The sequence below is a fragment of the Pseudochaenichthys georgianus genome, chromosome 15 (genome assembly GCF_902827115.2).
Source record: "Pseudochaenichthys georgianus chromosome 15, fPseGeo1.2, whole genome shotgun sequence".
Classification (NCBI taxonomy): Eukaryota; Metazoa; Chordata; class Actinopteri; order Perciformes; family Channichthyidae; genus Pseudochaenichthys; species Pseudochaenichthys georgianus.
Window position 1 is genome coordinate 16,119,632 of NC_047517.1, and position 14,942 is coordinate 16,134,573.

Here is a 14,942-nt window from a genome sequence, read left to right on the forward strand (position 1 = left end):
AATAGTTGTGTAAAATTTTTATTAATGAACTACTTTTTGCTTTAAACTCCATGTTCAATGGGTGGGTGGGCATGTTCCTTTAAAAAACAAAAAAACATTTCCAAATACAATGTGGATGTTGAATGTGGATATTATGACAAAGTGGGTAGGCAAAACAAAAGAGCAGCTACAGCAGTCTAGTAAGTTCTGAACATAATATCCACTACAGTAATGCAGCCTTTTAAAGAAAAGACAATTACTCAATCAACAATTATTTAATGTCAGAATATCCAAAAGCTAAGACAATATCTAGTAGCCTCATATCATGATATCTAGAAAAGGATATTGCTAAATGCCCAGCCTTGTGCCACATACTTGAGTTTGGGCTTGGGCGTACTCAGGACGCTCTCGTTGTCCTCCATCTCCGGCCCGCTGTCGCTCTGGTTGTACACCTCCAGGCTGTCGTAGAGTAAGTCCAGATCCTCCTCCACCTCCTGGGGTCTGGTCAACAGGGTCAGAGTCCAGCACCTGCCATATAGGGATAGACACATCATCAACACATCAGTACGCCTGTAAATCAGGGATTTGAAAATGATGGCCATGGATTAATAAGTGTAGGAGTGACTGGTGCTGTGCATTAACTATCACTTTCACAGCTGGGCTAATGGAGCCTAACAAATGAAGGGGAGCACTGAATGTTGTAAAATGAGAAAATCTATGCTATAAATACATCTCTGCCTCGGTCCTAAGAAGGCCAATTAAAAGACGAGTGAGTGCTGGAGGAGAGCTAAGGTTGCCGGTCCTCGATCGCACAGTGGGGATGTATATCATAGGAGCCACACACAGGCAGCCTGCCTGTGGACTAATCAGGTGATTAATGCCACTCCATAAGTGCAGAAGCTGGCAGGGAGCAGATAAACACAGTCTGTCCCCTCCTCTCCTCCCGGCTATGTATTTATAGAGCTGTAGCCCAGCACACTGACTGGCCACAAGGAAGGGATTAGAGCCAGGGGAGTTGATAAAAGATCATCGGGCCACCTGGAGCTTCAGGAATCATCCAGAGAAGCACAAGTCCCCTGGCCTCGAGGGGCTTGTATGTCACACAAGGGTCTTAATAACATTTGTTTCTATAAATGGTGTAGTCAAATCCCCTGAAACCTCCATAGTTAAGAATGGAACCTGATTTCTTTGTTGATGTAATTTATGGACTGTTTTTTATTTTATGATATCTTTAGGTTCTGTAGTTCTGAGATATTACAACAAAGTCAGTAAAAATTGAGGACAAATTGTAGGAAAAAGACAATAATGCATATAAAGGGGGATAAAGAAAATAAAGACAATAGTATATATATTATTATATATACATAGGGAGGCTGTGGCTCAGTGGAATAGTGCGCTGATGCAGAGAGCATGTCATTGGGTCCCTGGGTAAGACACTTCAGCCCAAATTGCTCCTGTGGGGATTGCCCACAGAAACTGAATGCATGTAAGTCGCTTTGGATAAAAAAAAGTGGTCCAACCAAGTGACATGTAATGTAATGTTATACTGTATGCCAGTATTTATCCCTTTAATTTCCTTTAGATTTGAAGAGTAAGTGTAATTTTTCTTTTTAGCGGATAAAGTTGATTATATTGATAATTGACTGACTAAGGCAATGAAGGGAGGGTTTCTTTGCAGGCAGCATATCTGTATTTTACTCAAGGCCTTAGCAATCTTCAAAAGGTATTTTTCCCTTTCATTTAAGTACTGCGACGTCAGAATGTAGAAGAGGGGAAAGCAAGCAATGGTAACAAATTCAATATATTTCACAGTTGAATGGGAATTATTATCATTATAATGGCCTAACTAACACAGATTAAATACTAATGGACATGTAGGGGTTGTTGCACACAAATGGTCGACTTCCTGCTGATGACCAGATTTACAAGCTGTTATGTAGCATCCACAGAAACATTTATTTGAAAAAGGGACATGAGAGAAGAAAAACACAAACCTCAACAGGACAAGTGCGTGAGCGTGCATTTATCACAGGATTATGTGGTGGAGAAAAAGGTTCTTTAATGGATTCTGCATACAGATTGCTGCTAATGGAATGTATGAATCATACATCCATGAGCACAGAGGTAATGCAGCCATAATTATTCGTGTACCTCTGTTGGGCGGCAGTGATTTCTTCTCCAGATGGGAGACATTAGCCGCAGCAATATATTGTTTAGACAGTCAATACTGAGCTTATTTGCTCCTGGCCCAAGGGCAATTTAATAATTGATATGTTTCACAGCTGACTTGCTAAAAACTTCATTACTGTAGGGCTGAGACATTACAGGGGTGCTGTTTCTCCTGGGTGTCGATCAAAACAAAAAAGTAAATTATTCTTTTCACACTCACCTCATCTGTTACCTTGAACCTTTTCAGCAAGGCCACAAACTTCTGCTTGAAGTTAGGTTGCTGCAAACGAAGAAAAAAAAAAACATGCATTTATGAAAATCAGAGCCCCCTGAAAGGGAGTAACTGTCCTCATTAGATGTGCATGACAGCTGGGCCCGGGCTTATCACTTCTCCCAGTAACTGTCCACTGGATTACTCATTCACATTCACTCTATGTAAAGACCATTATAATCACTCCAGTGAACCCACAGTGTTCATTTTACGTGCTCATCCACATCGTCCTAATGGCTTGGACAAATGGAACACATTGTGCGCTTTCCCTTTAAAAAGCTAGTACGACAGCCAGAGCAGGTCCTGATTTGTTCTCGTAGTCAATGATTAGCGAGCGCTACACTCCCATGTGGTGGAGAAAAAGAGGCGACTTACCCTGGTCATGGAGGTGGTTCGGATCATTTTCCTCCGGGCTTTCTTCGGCTTCCTGACCTCGTCGTCTTCATCATAAAGGTCCTGTGAAAAACGAGTGGGTGGATGAGATCTTATAATAGCTCCCCCTACAATTCTACCTGTAATCATTAAGCTAAATGTAGGAAATACATCGTTATACGACTAAAAACTTGTAAAGGACAACTGCTCCTGGCAAAATCTATTAGGGAACGACTTTAATTTTGTTTAGCTAAATTGTATATGTTATACTTTAATTTCGTATATGTATTTGATTGAGCTGGCTATTGCAGGTTTGTTTTAAGCATTTTCTGGCTAACCTGGGCATGAACTGCGTCATCGCTGGCTTCCTGCTCCGACGAGTAGCTGTCATCGTCCTCCTCAGAATAGTTATCCATGTCTGGGGAGCGGTCTGGAGGTACACACACAGGAAAAACATCAAAATACATTCATGTCTGGGCAGTCTTACCAAAAGTAGTTTCACAGAAGCTTTGTTGACATTTTGTTTTGGAACTGAGTAAGCATATAAGCAGCCTTTGTTGTCATTGGTAGCCTAAAAGGTGTTAAACAAACAAAACAGAAACCGTTTATTATAATTTAAATCAAGATTCCAGCATATTGTGTACTTTTTATAATTCTTAATTTCCTGTCCTTTTCCACACCGCTCATCAGTAATTAATTACTTTGACTACATGGAAAGAATAGTGAGTACAATTTAATGCAAAAACGTTTTCTGTGCACATGAATAATGCTAAAAGTGCTTGCTGAAATGTATTGAAAGCTTATATGTAAAGTAGATGGGACAGCTCATGTTTTACATTCTGATGAAGTTTTAATAACATTTTAGTGGTTGAAGTTTTAGTACCAAGTCAGATTTTATTGGTTTGAGCAGCCACATTCCCTAAAAAGCCCCTTTTACTGCGTGTTTGACAGCTGAGCACAGATCAGGCAATGGAGGATCTTTTTTCTCTCAACATCCTTTTGCCTGTGAAACATCCAGTTCAGTCCTCTTAGCTGGGATGTCTGTTATTGAGGCTGACTACAGAGGACACTGGAATAATTCTCGGTGCATGAGTTAATCTGTTATGTTTGAGCAGCCTCTTTAATAACTTCCAGAAAAGCGAAGGATCAGCATGGCGGGATGAAGGCGTGGTGTCCGAGCATGGCCCAATAATTCTCCCCCGTCCATCATTTGAAAAGTGTAAGGCAATAGGACCTAAGTCTGTTCAACTCTCACATCAACATTAGAAGCATAGCTGGAGGGAATAACATATCCTTGGCCACAGGTTGGGATTAAGAGTTTATTCCTCTCGGTGGGGAAATAGGAGCCATGTGGAAGGAGGAAGAGAGGGGCCTGGGGGGGGGCGCTGGCTCCAGGGAGAGGGCTGAAATTACACACAGGATTTGAGCGAGCAGCGCTGGTACAGGCTGGTCTGACAGAGCCATGTAGAGGGACAGGGGGGGGGGGGGGGGGTCCGTGCTCACCTGAGGTTTTGGTCTTGCGCCCGGCCTGGCCGCTGCCGTCCTCGTGGTCGATGGGCTGGCTGGAGAGAGAGTACACGCTGATCTCCGCCACACGCACTGGCGCCTCCTTCACGTTGCTATGGAGACCCAGGATCTGTCCTCCGTCTGTCGGGTGTTGCATCACCTGGACACGGGAAGATTGACTTTGAGGCTCGCTATTGATTTTTAAGAATCCATTCAAATACAAAATGTGCTCTAAACCAATTATACAAGACAAAGTAGTTTTTTTATATATCTCTCTCTTGAAACACTTCTGATAATATTGTCTTTTATTCTTTTTTAAAGCTGGTATAATAGGATAAAATAGCTATTTTAACAAATACACAAACATATAGAGAAACATTAAAGGTCCACCCCCGACCTACAGCACAGGTATGGTAATAATTTCTTCTTCATTCACAATTGTAAACAACAATGTAAAACATGTAACCTGTAAAGATCTAATGTATGCAAATAAAGTATAATACAATATTAAAAAGGACAATAAGTGCACAAGAGGATGATTATGCATACTACTTCACCAGCCTAATTGGTGTAATAAACTAAATAGACCTGTATTTTTTATAATTTGTTAGTTTACATTTACAAGATATTTTCAGGTGTTCTATGTGATGTTAAAGGGGCCTATTATGCACATGTTTTGGTTCATATTTGTATCGTGTACCTCTACTGTGAAATGTTTACATGCTTTCATATTCAAAAGTCAGATTTATTTTCATTCTCTTTCACCCTCCGTCTGAAACCAGAGACCAGTCCACTCTGATCGGTCAGCTGGCCGGCTATGTTGTGATAGGTGAACCGCTTAGAGATGTCCCGCCTCTTAGTCTATCACGTACAATGTGTGCTAGCCAGTAGAAGTGCAAGTGTTACGTAGTGATGTCACTATGTCAAGTAAACAAAGGAGTCCAATGGAGGCGTTTCAGGCAGTGGGGGAGTGTGTGGGAGAGAAACTCCCTCTGGAGGGAACACAGGGATTTTAGCCTTTTCAGACCATTTACATGCACTAAGACATGTATAACACACCAAGGAAAGAAAAAAACAAACAAAAGCACGATAGGGCCCCTTGAATTAAATGTTTCATTGTCTTAAAAAAATAAAACAGAGGACACATGTCTAAAATTCAAGTCTTTAAATCACTATCAAAATAGCATGGAAGTAATTTCTTCAACAGAGAGGCCTGATGGAAGAACAGTATCTCTCTTTCCCGAAGAACAGACACCGATACATCAGAGATTGGGAGGGCTTCTGTTACACTGATTTATGCTCGCAGAGATTTACAGACTGATTACGAGACCTTGCTATCCCTAAGAAAATCTCTGGTTATTACATTCTGAATGTGGAAATGAGCCGCGCCAATTTGCTCATATCACAGAGACAAACAGCGTAACGCGGTTTGCATAAACTGTTATGAATCAGATGAGAAAGGATGAGCTTTCATTGTAAGCTCTATCTGGGGGGTACTTTCAATATTTCACTTGATGAATAGCTGCACAGGGAGGAGGCTCGCTTTGCTCAAACACCGTCAGGGGTGCACTTACTCCAATGCTGCATGCAAATTCAAATAACTGTGACTTCCTCCCACGTAATGCCCCGATGGATTCAGAATGAGGGCAAGGGAGAGTCAACTCTACAGCAGATGACAACATAATTACCCGACAGGATCCAATAATGGCCAATCTAGCTTTATTCATAGAAGTCTGTGGGTTGTTTCGCTGCAGAAAGCACCAAAACAGCACCGCGGTAAAGTGGTATTTTAAAATGCAATAAGCATTGGTATTGTTTTTAAATGTCAGTCAATTTTTGTCCTGGGGCTACTAGTGGGAAGTCACTTTAGCTGAGCATGAATGGGCACTGTAATTACCATTTGAGAAATGCCCTCTTTTCCAATAAGTATGGCGCTCGATATATGTCTAAATCTCTCTTCATCTTGATTTCCCTTTCATATAAACAGCAAGCTAATTATGTCCTTCACAAGGCTTTTTAATTGATCTCCATCTGCTGTACAATGTTTGGTTCAGTGCGATCCATAGTAGTAGGCATGCCATCAAAAATCCCCCACTGTGGTCAAACACGAGAGCACTTTGCTCGTGCGCAATGATGCAAGTGAATGACCCACAATTCAACAGCAGTCCCTACAATGTGTGATATCCACTGTGACAGCAGGCATTAGTAAGCAAAGCAAGAAGTGTGTTGAAAAAAAAAAAGGCATTTTGAGGGTCCAGTGGCCAAACATACAGTTTGACATACGTGCAACATCCCCACTGAATGTCCAGCTGAGGCAGGACTGGTAGTACATAATGTTAAATAACTCGGATGAGGGGAAAAAACCAACGTAATCTTGTATATCTGCATCAAATAAACATCGACAAGTGGCATCATGTCAGCTTGCAGTCTATTATTACCGCATAGCATGGCTGAATGCACTTTCCAGAAAGTGCATGTGAAGCCAGCTCCAGATGGCCCATAATCTCACACAGCAGTACGTGTGATGAGCATGAATCATCGGAATGATGGGTAGAGCAGGACTGGCGAACCAAGACATTGTACATAGACACTGACAGCCACGTCAATCACCAGCTGAAAGGAAAAATGATGTTTCTCAAGAGAAATTCAGTGAAACATGAAATGAAGTGGTTGAAAGTACCTCAGCCATATTGATGACTCCCACAGCCAGAGTTTGTATCCGAGGATGGTTCGATTCTTGTAGCGTTTCCTCCTCTGCAGCATAATCTGCAGTCTGTTGGCATCCCTCTTCAGAAAATGGGGGTACTGAATAAAACAAATATAAACACAGATTGATACATAGACCACAGTACATGTTCATCAGCGTTTAGATGGAAACTCACTTGCAGACAAAGGCCAATAAATTGTATTTTCTCCATCGAAACCAAATTCTTTATCAATTATTCTGCTGTGCTGTGTCTCTATTCAGCGAATATATATTTGTACCATGCATCAGCCACAGAAAAAGGACATTTCCCACCATGACACAATCCTGGTTCAAGTTTTCTGTAACAAATACAGCCAGTACAGTACTCTGATGACAGCAGTGAATCAACATGGTAGGTGTTAGAAGGCCTGAAGTATTACTAATGGTCTGTCTGCTGGAGTGTGTTTGAAGTGTTATTGAACCTTCATCACTTCAGATTTATATCTCTCTCTAACACTTTATCCTCACATTTGCTCTTTGAATCCAACTTGTCTGTGTCCTCTGGAGTTTTAATGTCTTTGAAGGCGTAAACTGAACTTCACATTGACTTGACTTGCCGTTGTTGGTCTTGAATATTCACAAAATGACAGTTAATGTCTGTTTCAGAAGTTGGTTGAACATCACTGCCTCATGTCTATTTCTGCCTCAATTTTTTATTCAACAGCAGCATGAATTTACTCAACAGCGATGTCATTTTTGTTCAGAATTTGCAAACGTTTTACACACATGCAACATATATATATATATATATATATATATTTCCACAGCTTGTTCACTTGTGCTGTCATAATTCACCGAGATGGCTGCCTTGCAACTTTAGTCCGCACGCGGTATGCAGTGTCTATTTTTTAAAATCCAACCCATTCTGTCTGCTTCAGTGACTTTGGTAGAGATTATTTCTTGAATGGAGTAGGGTTGCACTTGGAAGGACACAGTATGTGACGACAGAAACTACAACACTTCCTGTCCTGCTACACATAGCTCACACCTCTCTCCACAAAATAACATTAAAAAGTGTGGCTTATATTAACAAACTGGGCCTGATGTAATATATACAAAATACTGTAAATACACATGAATACATTTACAAAAGAAATGTGCACGTGGTAAGGAAGGGGCTTTAACAAATTCCTCCCTGTCAACTAGCTGCAGTATCAGTGTGAGAATTCACAGCAGAACGTCAGTGCTTGCCTGGAGTGAGAATGTGAGCTCCAGATCCGTCTCCATCAGTCCGTTGGGTGGGAGCACGTACTCATTTGATCTCAAAAGACGCTTTGAACCCTGTAAGACAAAGAAAAGCAACGTTTAATTGGTACATATAAATAAAAAATACGTTAGCAGCTGCCTTTAGAATAAGAAAAATACCTACAAATCTCCTATCAGACCACAGCGACTGAGTGTGCGAGCCTTATTTAAGGACCAGCCTGCTTCACATTCACACATTTATGCAGATTCGCACCTTGAAGCAGCTTAGTACAAACAGTCCTCTACTCCTTCACAGTGCTACTGGAACAATGAAATATGGGTCAGATGCCGAGCTCAGGGACATAAAGAAGTGTTCCTAACTGGCATTAGTATTCAAAAAGCAGAAGCCTAATCACAAGTCTGCTCTCCACTGTCTCCATTGGCACCCTAAGCATCTCAGACAAAATCGGTTAGGATTTATAACGATGCCTTGAGAGAGTTTGGTATTCTACATACGTTGTTGTAGCTGCTACGGTGCAGCCACTGTATTTCCAGCTAATAGACACCACATTTAAATGTTATTATCTAATGCTTTATATTCTAGTTGATAGAGACTAATCGCCTAAGCTAATTTGGGGGCTAGCACAAACGTCTTGTAGCCAACTGTAGCACAAGGTTTTAAATGTCTGGGGTTCTAGAAGTGTCCTCCACCTGTAAGGACACCGCCGCACAGTCTGTCCTCGGAGAACCCGTCTTAGCCTTTGAGAGCTTCTCTTACATGCCTCAGATTAAAGTATATCATGTTCCTCGTTTAATTCTTCAACTGAGCTTGTTTTTGGACCTCTTCTAATCTCGAAAAAACAGAGTGTCGAGAGTGCGAACGTGAGAACAGGAACAGCTTCTCAAGTCTCGAGTTCAGAATGTAACGTCGAGCCGGGAGTGAGAAAGACCGGCATCTGTTGTGTAATATATTTGGAAACTCATCAGCTGCCGTACAAATTTCACAAGTCATCTGAGCTTAGTTCAGGTGTCTACTGAAGCTGCCAAGAGTATTAATGAAGTATATCCTATATCTCGCTTTATTCCCATGGAACTCTTTAAGAATCCTGAGCAGAGGGTGCAACTGTGGATCCTTATGTCATCAGAGCTGCTAAAGCATGTAACAGATACCGAGAATTCATCAGAGGTTAATAGAAGGAGCCGCTACATTCAAGAATGCAATGGGGCCTCTGTAGGAACATCACAAGGATAAGTGATATGAAACGGCACACTATAGTGCACGTAGAATTGTAGACATTTGTTTACTTCCGTGACATGATGATGCAACACTTGCGCTTCTTATGGCTAGCACTCCAACACATTGTACATAATAGGCTAAGGGGCGGGACATCTCTAAGCGGTTGCACAATTACAACAGAGCTGGCCAGCTAACCGATCAGAGCAGACTGGGCTCTGGTTTCAGACAGAGGGTGAAAAGAGGTGCTGCAGCACAGGCAGTATGAGGACAAATAAAGACCTTTTTGAACATTAACGTATATGTAAACATGTAACAGTAAATACACAATAGGGCCCCTTTAAGTAGAGCAATTGCAACTGTTCTTCCAAACACATTTCATCCCACTTCCAGCTCTCAAAAAAATATGATGGGGTATTTCTCTGTCATGTGTACCTGAAGCAGTATTACTTACTACTTGATAATCATTCATTACAATGCATCTGAGAACAGTTCTGCCACTTATGAGCTACTGATACAATCAAATAATTCAAATTAGCAGGCAGTAAGCCATTCTCCAAGTTCCAATTGTATCCCTGGCAACCAGCCTTTGAATATTTGAGTGATCTGAACATTTTCCAGCAGGCTCAGCTGTAGCAACATTGTCTCCGAGAGAAAGATCTCTATCCCTGATCATTCTTGTTTACAGTTTACATGTTCTGTTTCTTCTACATTGTTTTGGGGATTTTTGAAAATCTTTATCAAATGATTCAGATATTTCATTTTTTCATTCATTTCCAAATCTTGCATGAAGTTGGAAACTGCCACGTGTTAGTCTACAAACTTGTGATATAAAAGTGTGAAATATTCAGAAAACACATAACTCTTTGTTTGTATAGTATAAAATAAAGGAACATTTTGAAAGAACATTTACTGCGCTGTCAATATCTGAAATGAAACCAAAGCTTTGAATAACTAATGGGGAAATGGACATAAAGAACATTTTGCTGACACTTGCAAAGCATTCGGTTGTATTAAGCAGTTTTCTATCCAGCCCTAATGGCTCAATATGTTCCACAGCAGGACACGCTGACAGTACCTTGACAGTAGCTGCAGCTCCTATTTTATGTTTAAAAGCCAAAAGAAGGGAGATCTCTGACTCAGTATGACCTTGTCACTAATTTGAGCTCCACAAAGAGCCCTCTTTTCTCATGCTCACTGGCTGGTACAAAGAATCAAGGCACAAAAGCCGAGCACTCTCAAACTGCCTGACATGCATTAACAATACGGACCCTTGGCAGGGAAAGCTTGTCTGAATGTCCTTTCCTCCCCACCCCCCTTTCTCTCACCCTTTCTCCCCTGCTACAAGCTTCTCCACTGTCTTTCTGGGGCCATTCGGGGGGATGTCAGTTACCCCTAAACTCTACCAAGCTCAAAAAGCCTGTGGGAAAAGTTCAACTCCTGTCAAAGTTACTTCGTTATGTTAAAATCTCTAAATTGGCTCTACTGTTGGCAGCAAAGGCAGGAAGTGATTTAGCTTCAGGACAAGAGCTCAATGTGTGTAGAGGCTTCTGTTTCACTCAACACACACATAATTAGATCTCATCAGTGGAGTGGAGTGCAAATGGAAGTGCTTTGGACAGCGGCCTGTCCTGAAATGAGAATAGCCCGCCTTTCATATAATGATCCAGCTGACATCAATGTTTGGCTAAAACCTCAGGAAACCAAATACAATACAAACTGCATGATCATGTGCACGTGCTACAAGGCAACCCAGTGCAACAGAGGGTTGTTTGTGGGGGCCTCAGCTACTTGAAGTGACCCAGCGGTCTCCAGGGTGAGAGACAGAAGACTATCTCCAAGGGAGCACAGAGGCTCCCTCAGACTGAACTGCAATCACATCAACCCTGCTGCCTGCTTTGGGATAACATCCAAATGGTTAGCCATTACTGGGCTTGTGTGTACTGTGCATGGAGCCCACTTTGGAAACGGCTAGTGTATGCTGGACACAGAATGGAGGACATGCGTCGATGAGGCTTTGTCGTTCACTGGTTGGAAACAAAACCCCCCGATTCCTCAGTCATCCTCACTAACCGTCTCTTCAAACCCGTATTGCTGTGTTCTTCCCAGCCAAACCTGCTGGAAATTGCATTTAATGCTCCAGTTCCGGAGCGGCGTTAAACGAAGCTTAGCTCGGCTGTCCTCCGGGCGGCTCAACAGAAATAGAGATTTCACGCTCGAGAGAGAACGTAGCTCATGGATAAAGCCACACTTGGTTGCTTGCTTTCTCCTTCAGGGTGACAGTTAAGAGGAGATAATTTGTTTCACTTGAAATAGCCAAGTGCAGCTTAAAATTTCAATTACATTGCAAAATGAGGGGGACAATGTTGAGACAGAGAGAGAAAACTGACAATTACAGAGGCATCGAGGCAGAGAGCAGTAACTACAGAAACAGTGGAGTTAATGTAAAGGGTGTTTGAGGCTCAAAGGCTTTTAGCCAAACTGTGAAACATCTCTAAAACGTGTAACAATTGACCTTACAATAAATACATGCATTTCAATATGTGATTTAATAGGTAGTCCAATATCACATGTATTTGACTAGACTCTGCACAGATGGCAGATGTTTATTAAGTTAAACGATAAACTTAATTATTAAGATGTATGAGGATCAAAATTGAATAACTTAATTGATTTTGCTGCCAAAAACCGACACAAAAATGGGTAAATGATCTGTAGCTTAGGTTCTTTTACCAACTGTTTGGTTTATACCTCCATTTTATCATTACTTGCAAAACATTTTATTTATGCAAAACAATCAAGGCGGAAATGCGTATTGTATCCTTATCCATTGCTCTCAACCCACCTAGTGTTACACCAAGATGCAAATATGAAATATATTTATACAAAATAATTAATAAAATAAAAAAACTAATATATTGATCCTCAGTACATTTTAATGAATACATTTAGGAACATAAACATATCAAATCTACCTCACAATACATGTCATTCAGTTATTTCCATACATTTTTTCCTGCCCTATTACGAATCCTATATGACATTATTCTATATGCAGCAGCTTTTTAGCAACCCAATCCTTAAAAATAGGTGTTCCAGGTGCTTTACATCTCCGAGCAAGATCTTTCTGCCCTATCATTATCGCTCTCTGGGTCCATTTGTTCATACATGGAGGGAGGGCCAATAGAATCCCACCATCTCTACCATAGGCGGCGCGTGAGGCTCAGGTTTGGGAAGGCTAAATAACTTTTTTTTACCTGACGCTGCCCGCCTCCGGCGTCTATAGAAAAGAGATCAATTCAGTGAAAGCACCGCCTGCTGACCAATCAGAGCTCAGTGTGTGGAGTTTAAATCTATCAAGTCATATTACAGGATAAAGGAAATACAGTTTAAACTGCCGTATGCAAAGAAGACGCCGACGTGTCACATTTTATCATTCATATAATATCATAATATATCACATTTCCTTATCTGAGTCAGCTTCTCGAGCCGTATCTGGCCGTGCATCACCTACATTGTCACATACTGTATGCAGAAGTATTATTTTAAGCAATACATTAAGTTGACTAAACACTCAACTCAAATGTAATTCAAGACAGATCCACTCGTGTCTTAGATGGGGCAGTGATATCATACAACTGTTGTACGCTTTCAAACACTCGGTAGGCCTAGTTATTTTTTAACCAGTTGTTCTGTATTCATCTTGCAGGTGCAACTCTGTGGCTTGTATCCTGGATTATATGTTTAAGTCATGGATGTTTAAAGTTCATATTTGTCTAATATTAGTTGACTTTTCATTAATGAAGTATGACGCTGCGCTGTCCCTATTTGTGATTGGTCAAATGTTGCTAACCCCGCCCCTTTCACGTGAACGCGCTCAGCTGGTGAGAGAGACCCTGGCTTGATTTACCGAGTTGATAACCAGCGTCGTAGGACCGCTTAGCGAGATCTCGTTTGTTAGGGTTAGTTTAGATAACTCAAACATATCCAGGGTCTGTTGAACTGGCTTCGTAGTACAGGGCACAGGTGCATAGCAGCGCTAATGTCAAAGACACAAACATTATATTTTTATTTTACCAGGATGCAGTGACACAAATATTTGGGAAAGCTTAGCCTTCCCTAGCCTACAGCACCCGCCGCCCCTGATCTCTACACATTTTTGCAGACAAATGTAACCGTGGCGTCTACTACAAAATATTGTCTCAAAATGTTCTGTTACTATTACAGTGCATGAATTAGAATGCCCTCTCTCCTTCTAGTTTCCAAACACATCGTAGAATCCATTACGCCTAGTCTCATCTCCAGGGCCAATAGTAACAATGAAAAATCATTAAATCCCTCAACATAGCAAGAGAACAGCCACACATTTAGCCCATTCATCTTCATCAGATGAAATGCCTAAATCCATTTCCTCATAATTTTTACAGCAATATTTCCCCTATTGGACAATAACATTTATAATATTTGGTTTCTTCTATTTCCTGTTAGATCATGTTTTATTCTCCAATTATAATCACAATTCTGCAAGGAAGCCTCACTCACTGGTAGGGCTGTGCGATTATGGCAAAAATCATAATCACGATTATTTCTGGTCAATATTGATATCACGATTATTAAATACGATTATTCATTAACTTTGAAAACATCCATTTCTTGAACTTTAATACAAATTTAAAGAATAATTTGAACAGTATGTTTTTAACAGTTGAATACCCTGAACTTTAAGTATAATTCAACTGAAAAACCAATAAAAAAAAATAAAATTATACATTTATATCTACATTTAAATAAATAATATCAAAAATAATAAATAGCAATAAACAAGAACAACAAATATTTTAGAGCACTTCCACAAGCTACTAAACATATTAAATATGATAACCAATGTCACTCACAACCATAGCTCACAACTAATGTTTAATTATACTGCTACACGCAGTACTCTTATTTTGGTAACCCCATATCCGGAAACACGAAGTAGCTGAGAGGCTCCAGCTTGACGAGGTTAGTGAAAGTTGACTGAATGCTAGACACCGGAGAATAAAGACCCTATGATAAAGACTAAAAAACTAAAAACTAACTAACTAACGTGTTTATATGGATTTATTAAACAGACTGCGGTCACAACACAACCTGACCAAGAGGGCTTTTGGATGTATAACGCAAGACATAACGCAAGACAAAATGACAGAGCATCATTGCGAAAGGGAATGCAGAAAAATAATCGTTTTCTTTCGATTACGTTGTTTTCATAATCGCTGTAAGGCAAAATCGTAATTGAGATTAAAATACGATTAATTGCACAGCCCTACTCACTGGTGGTATAAACATTTCCTTGTGTGGATGCCTCAAACATGATGGGTTCACAGAGACATGACACAGGTGGCACATTCCTACTTAGAAAAGCTGGAATGTGTGCATGAGAAGTGGAGCGTATTAAAAAAGCATGTGAAAAATACAACAGTAGCTTCTCTTTAAAG

General features: G+C 40.7%; 1 protein-coding gene across 1 annotated transcript in view; it reads right to left on the minus strand.

Moving 5' to 3' along the window:
• LOC117460199 (phosphofurin acidic cluster sorting protein 2) overlaps window positions 1–14,942 on the minus strand; it is a 90,360-nt gene that overhangs the window by 17,251 nt on the left and 58,167 nt on the right. Inside the window, 9 exon segments of the mRNA XM_071205597.1 lie at window positions 355–476; window positions 478–507; window positions 2,369–2,428; window positions 2,795–2,875; window positions 3,130–3,221; window positions 4,295–4,457; window positions 6,978–7,012; window positions 7,015–7,102; window positions 8,235–8,324. Of these exon segments, the coding sequence (XP_071061698.1) occupies window positions 355–476; window positions 478–507; window positions 2,369–2,428; window positions 2,795–2,875; window positions 3,130–3,221; window positions 4,295–4,457; window positions 6,978–7,012; window positions 7,015–7,102; window positions 8,235–8,324 (761 nt within the window).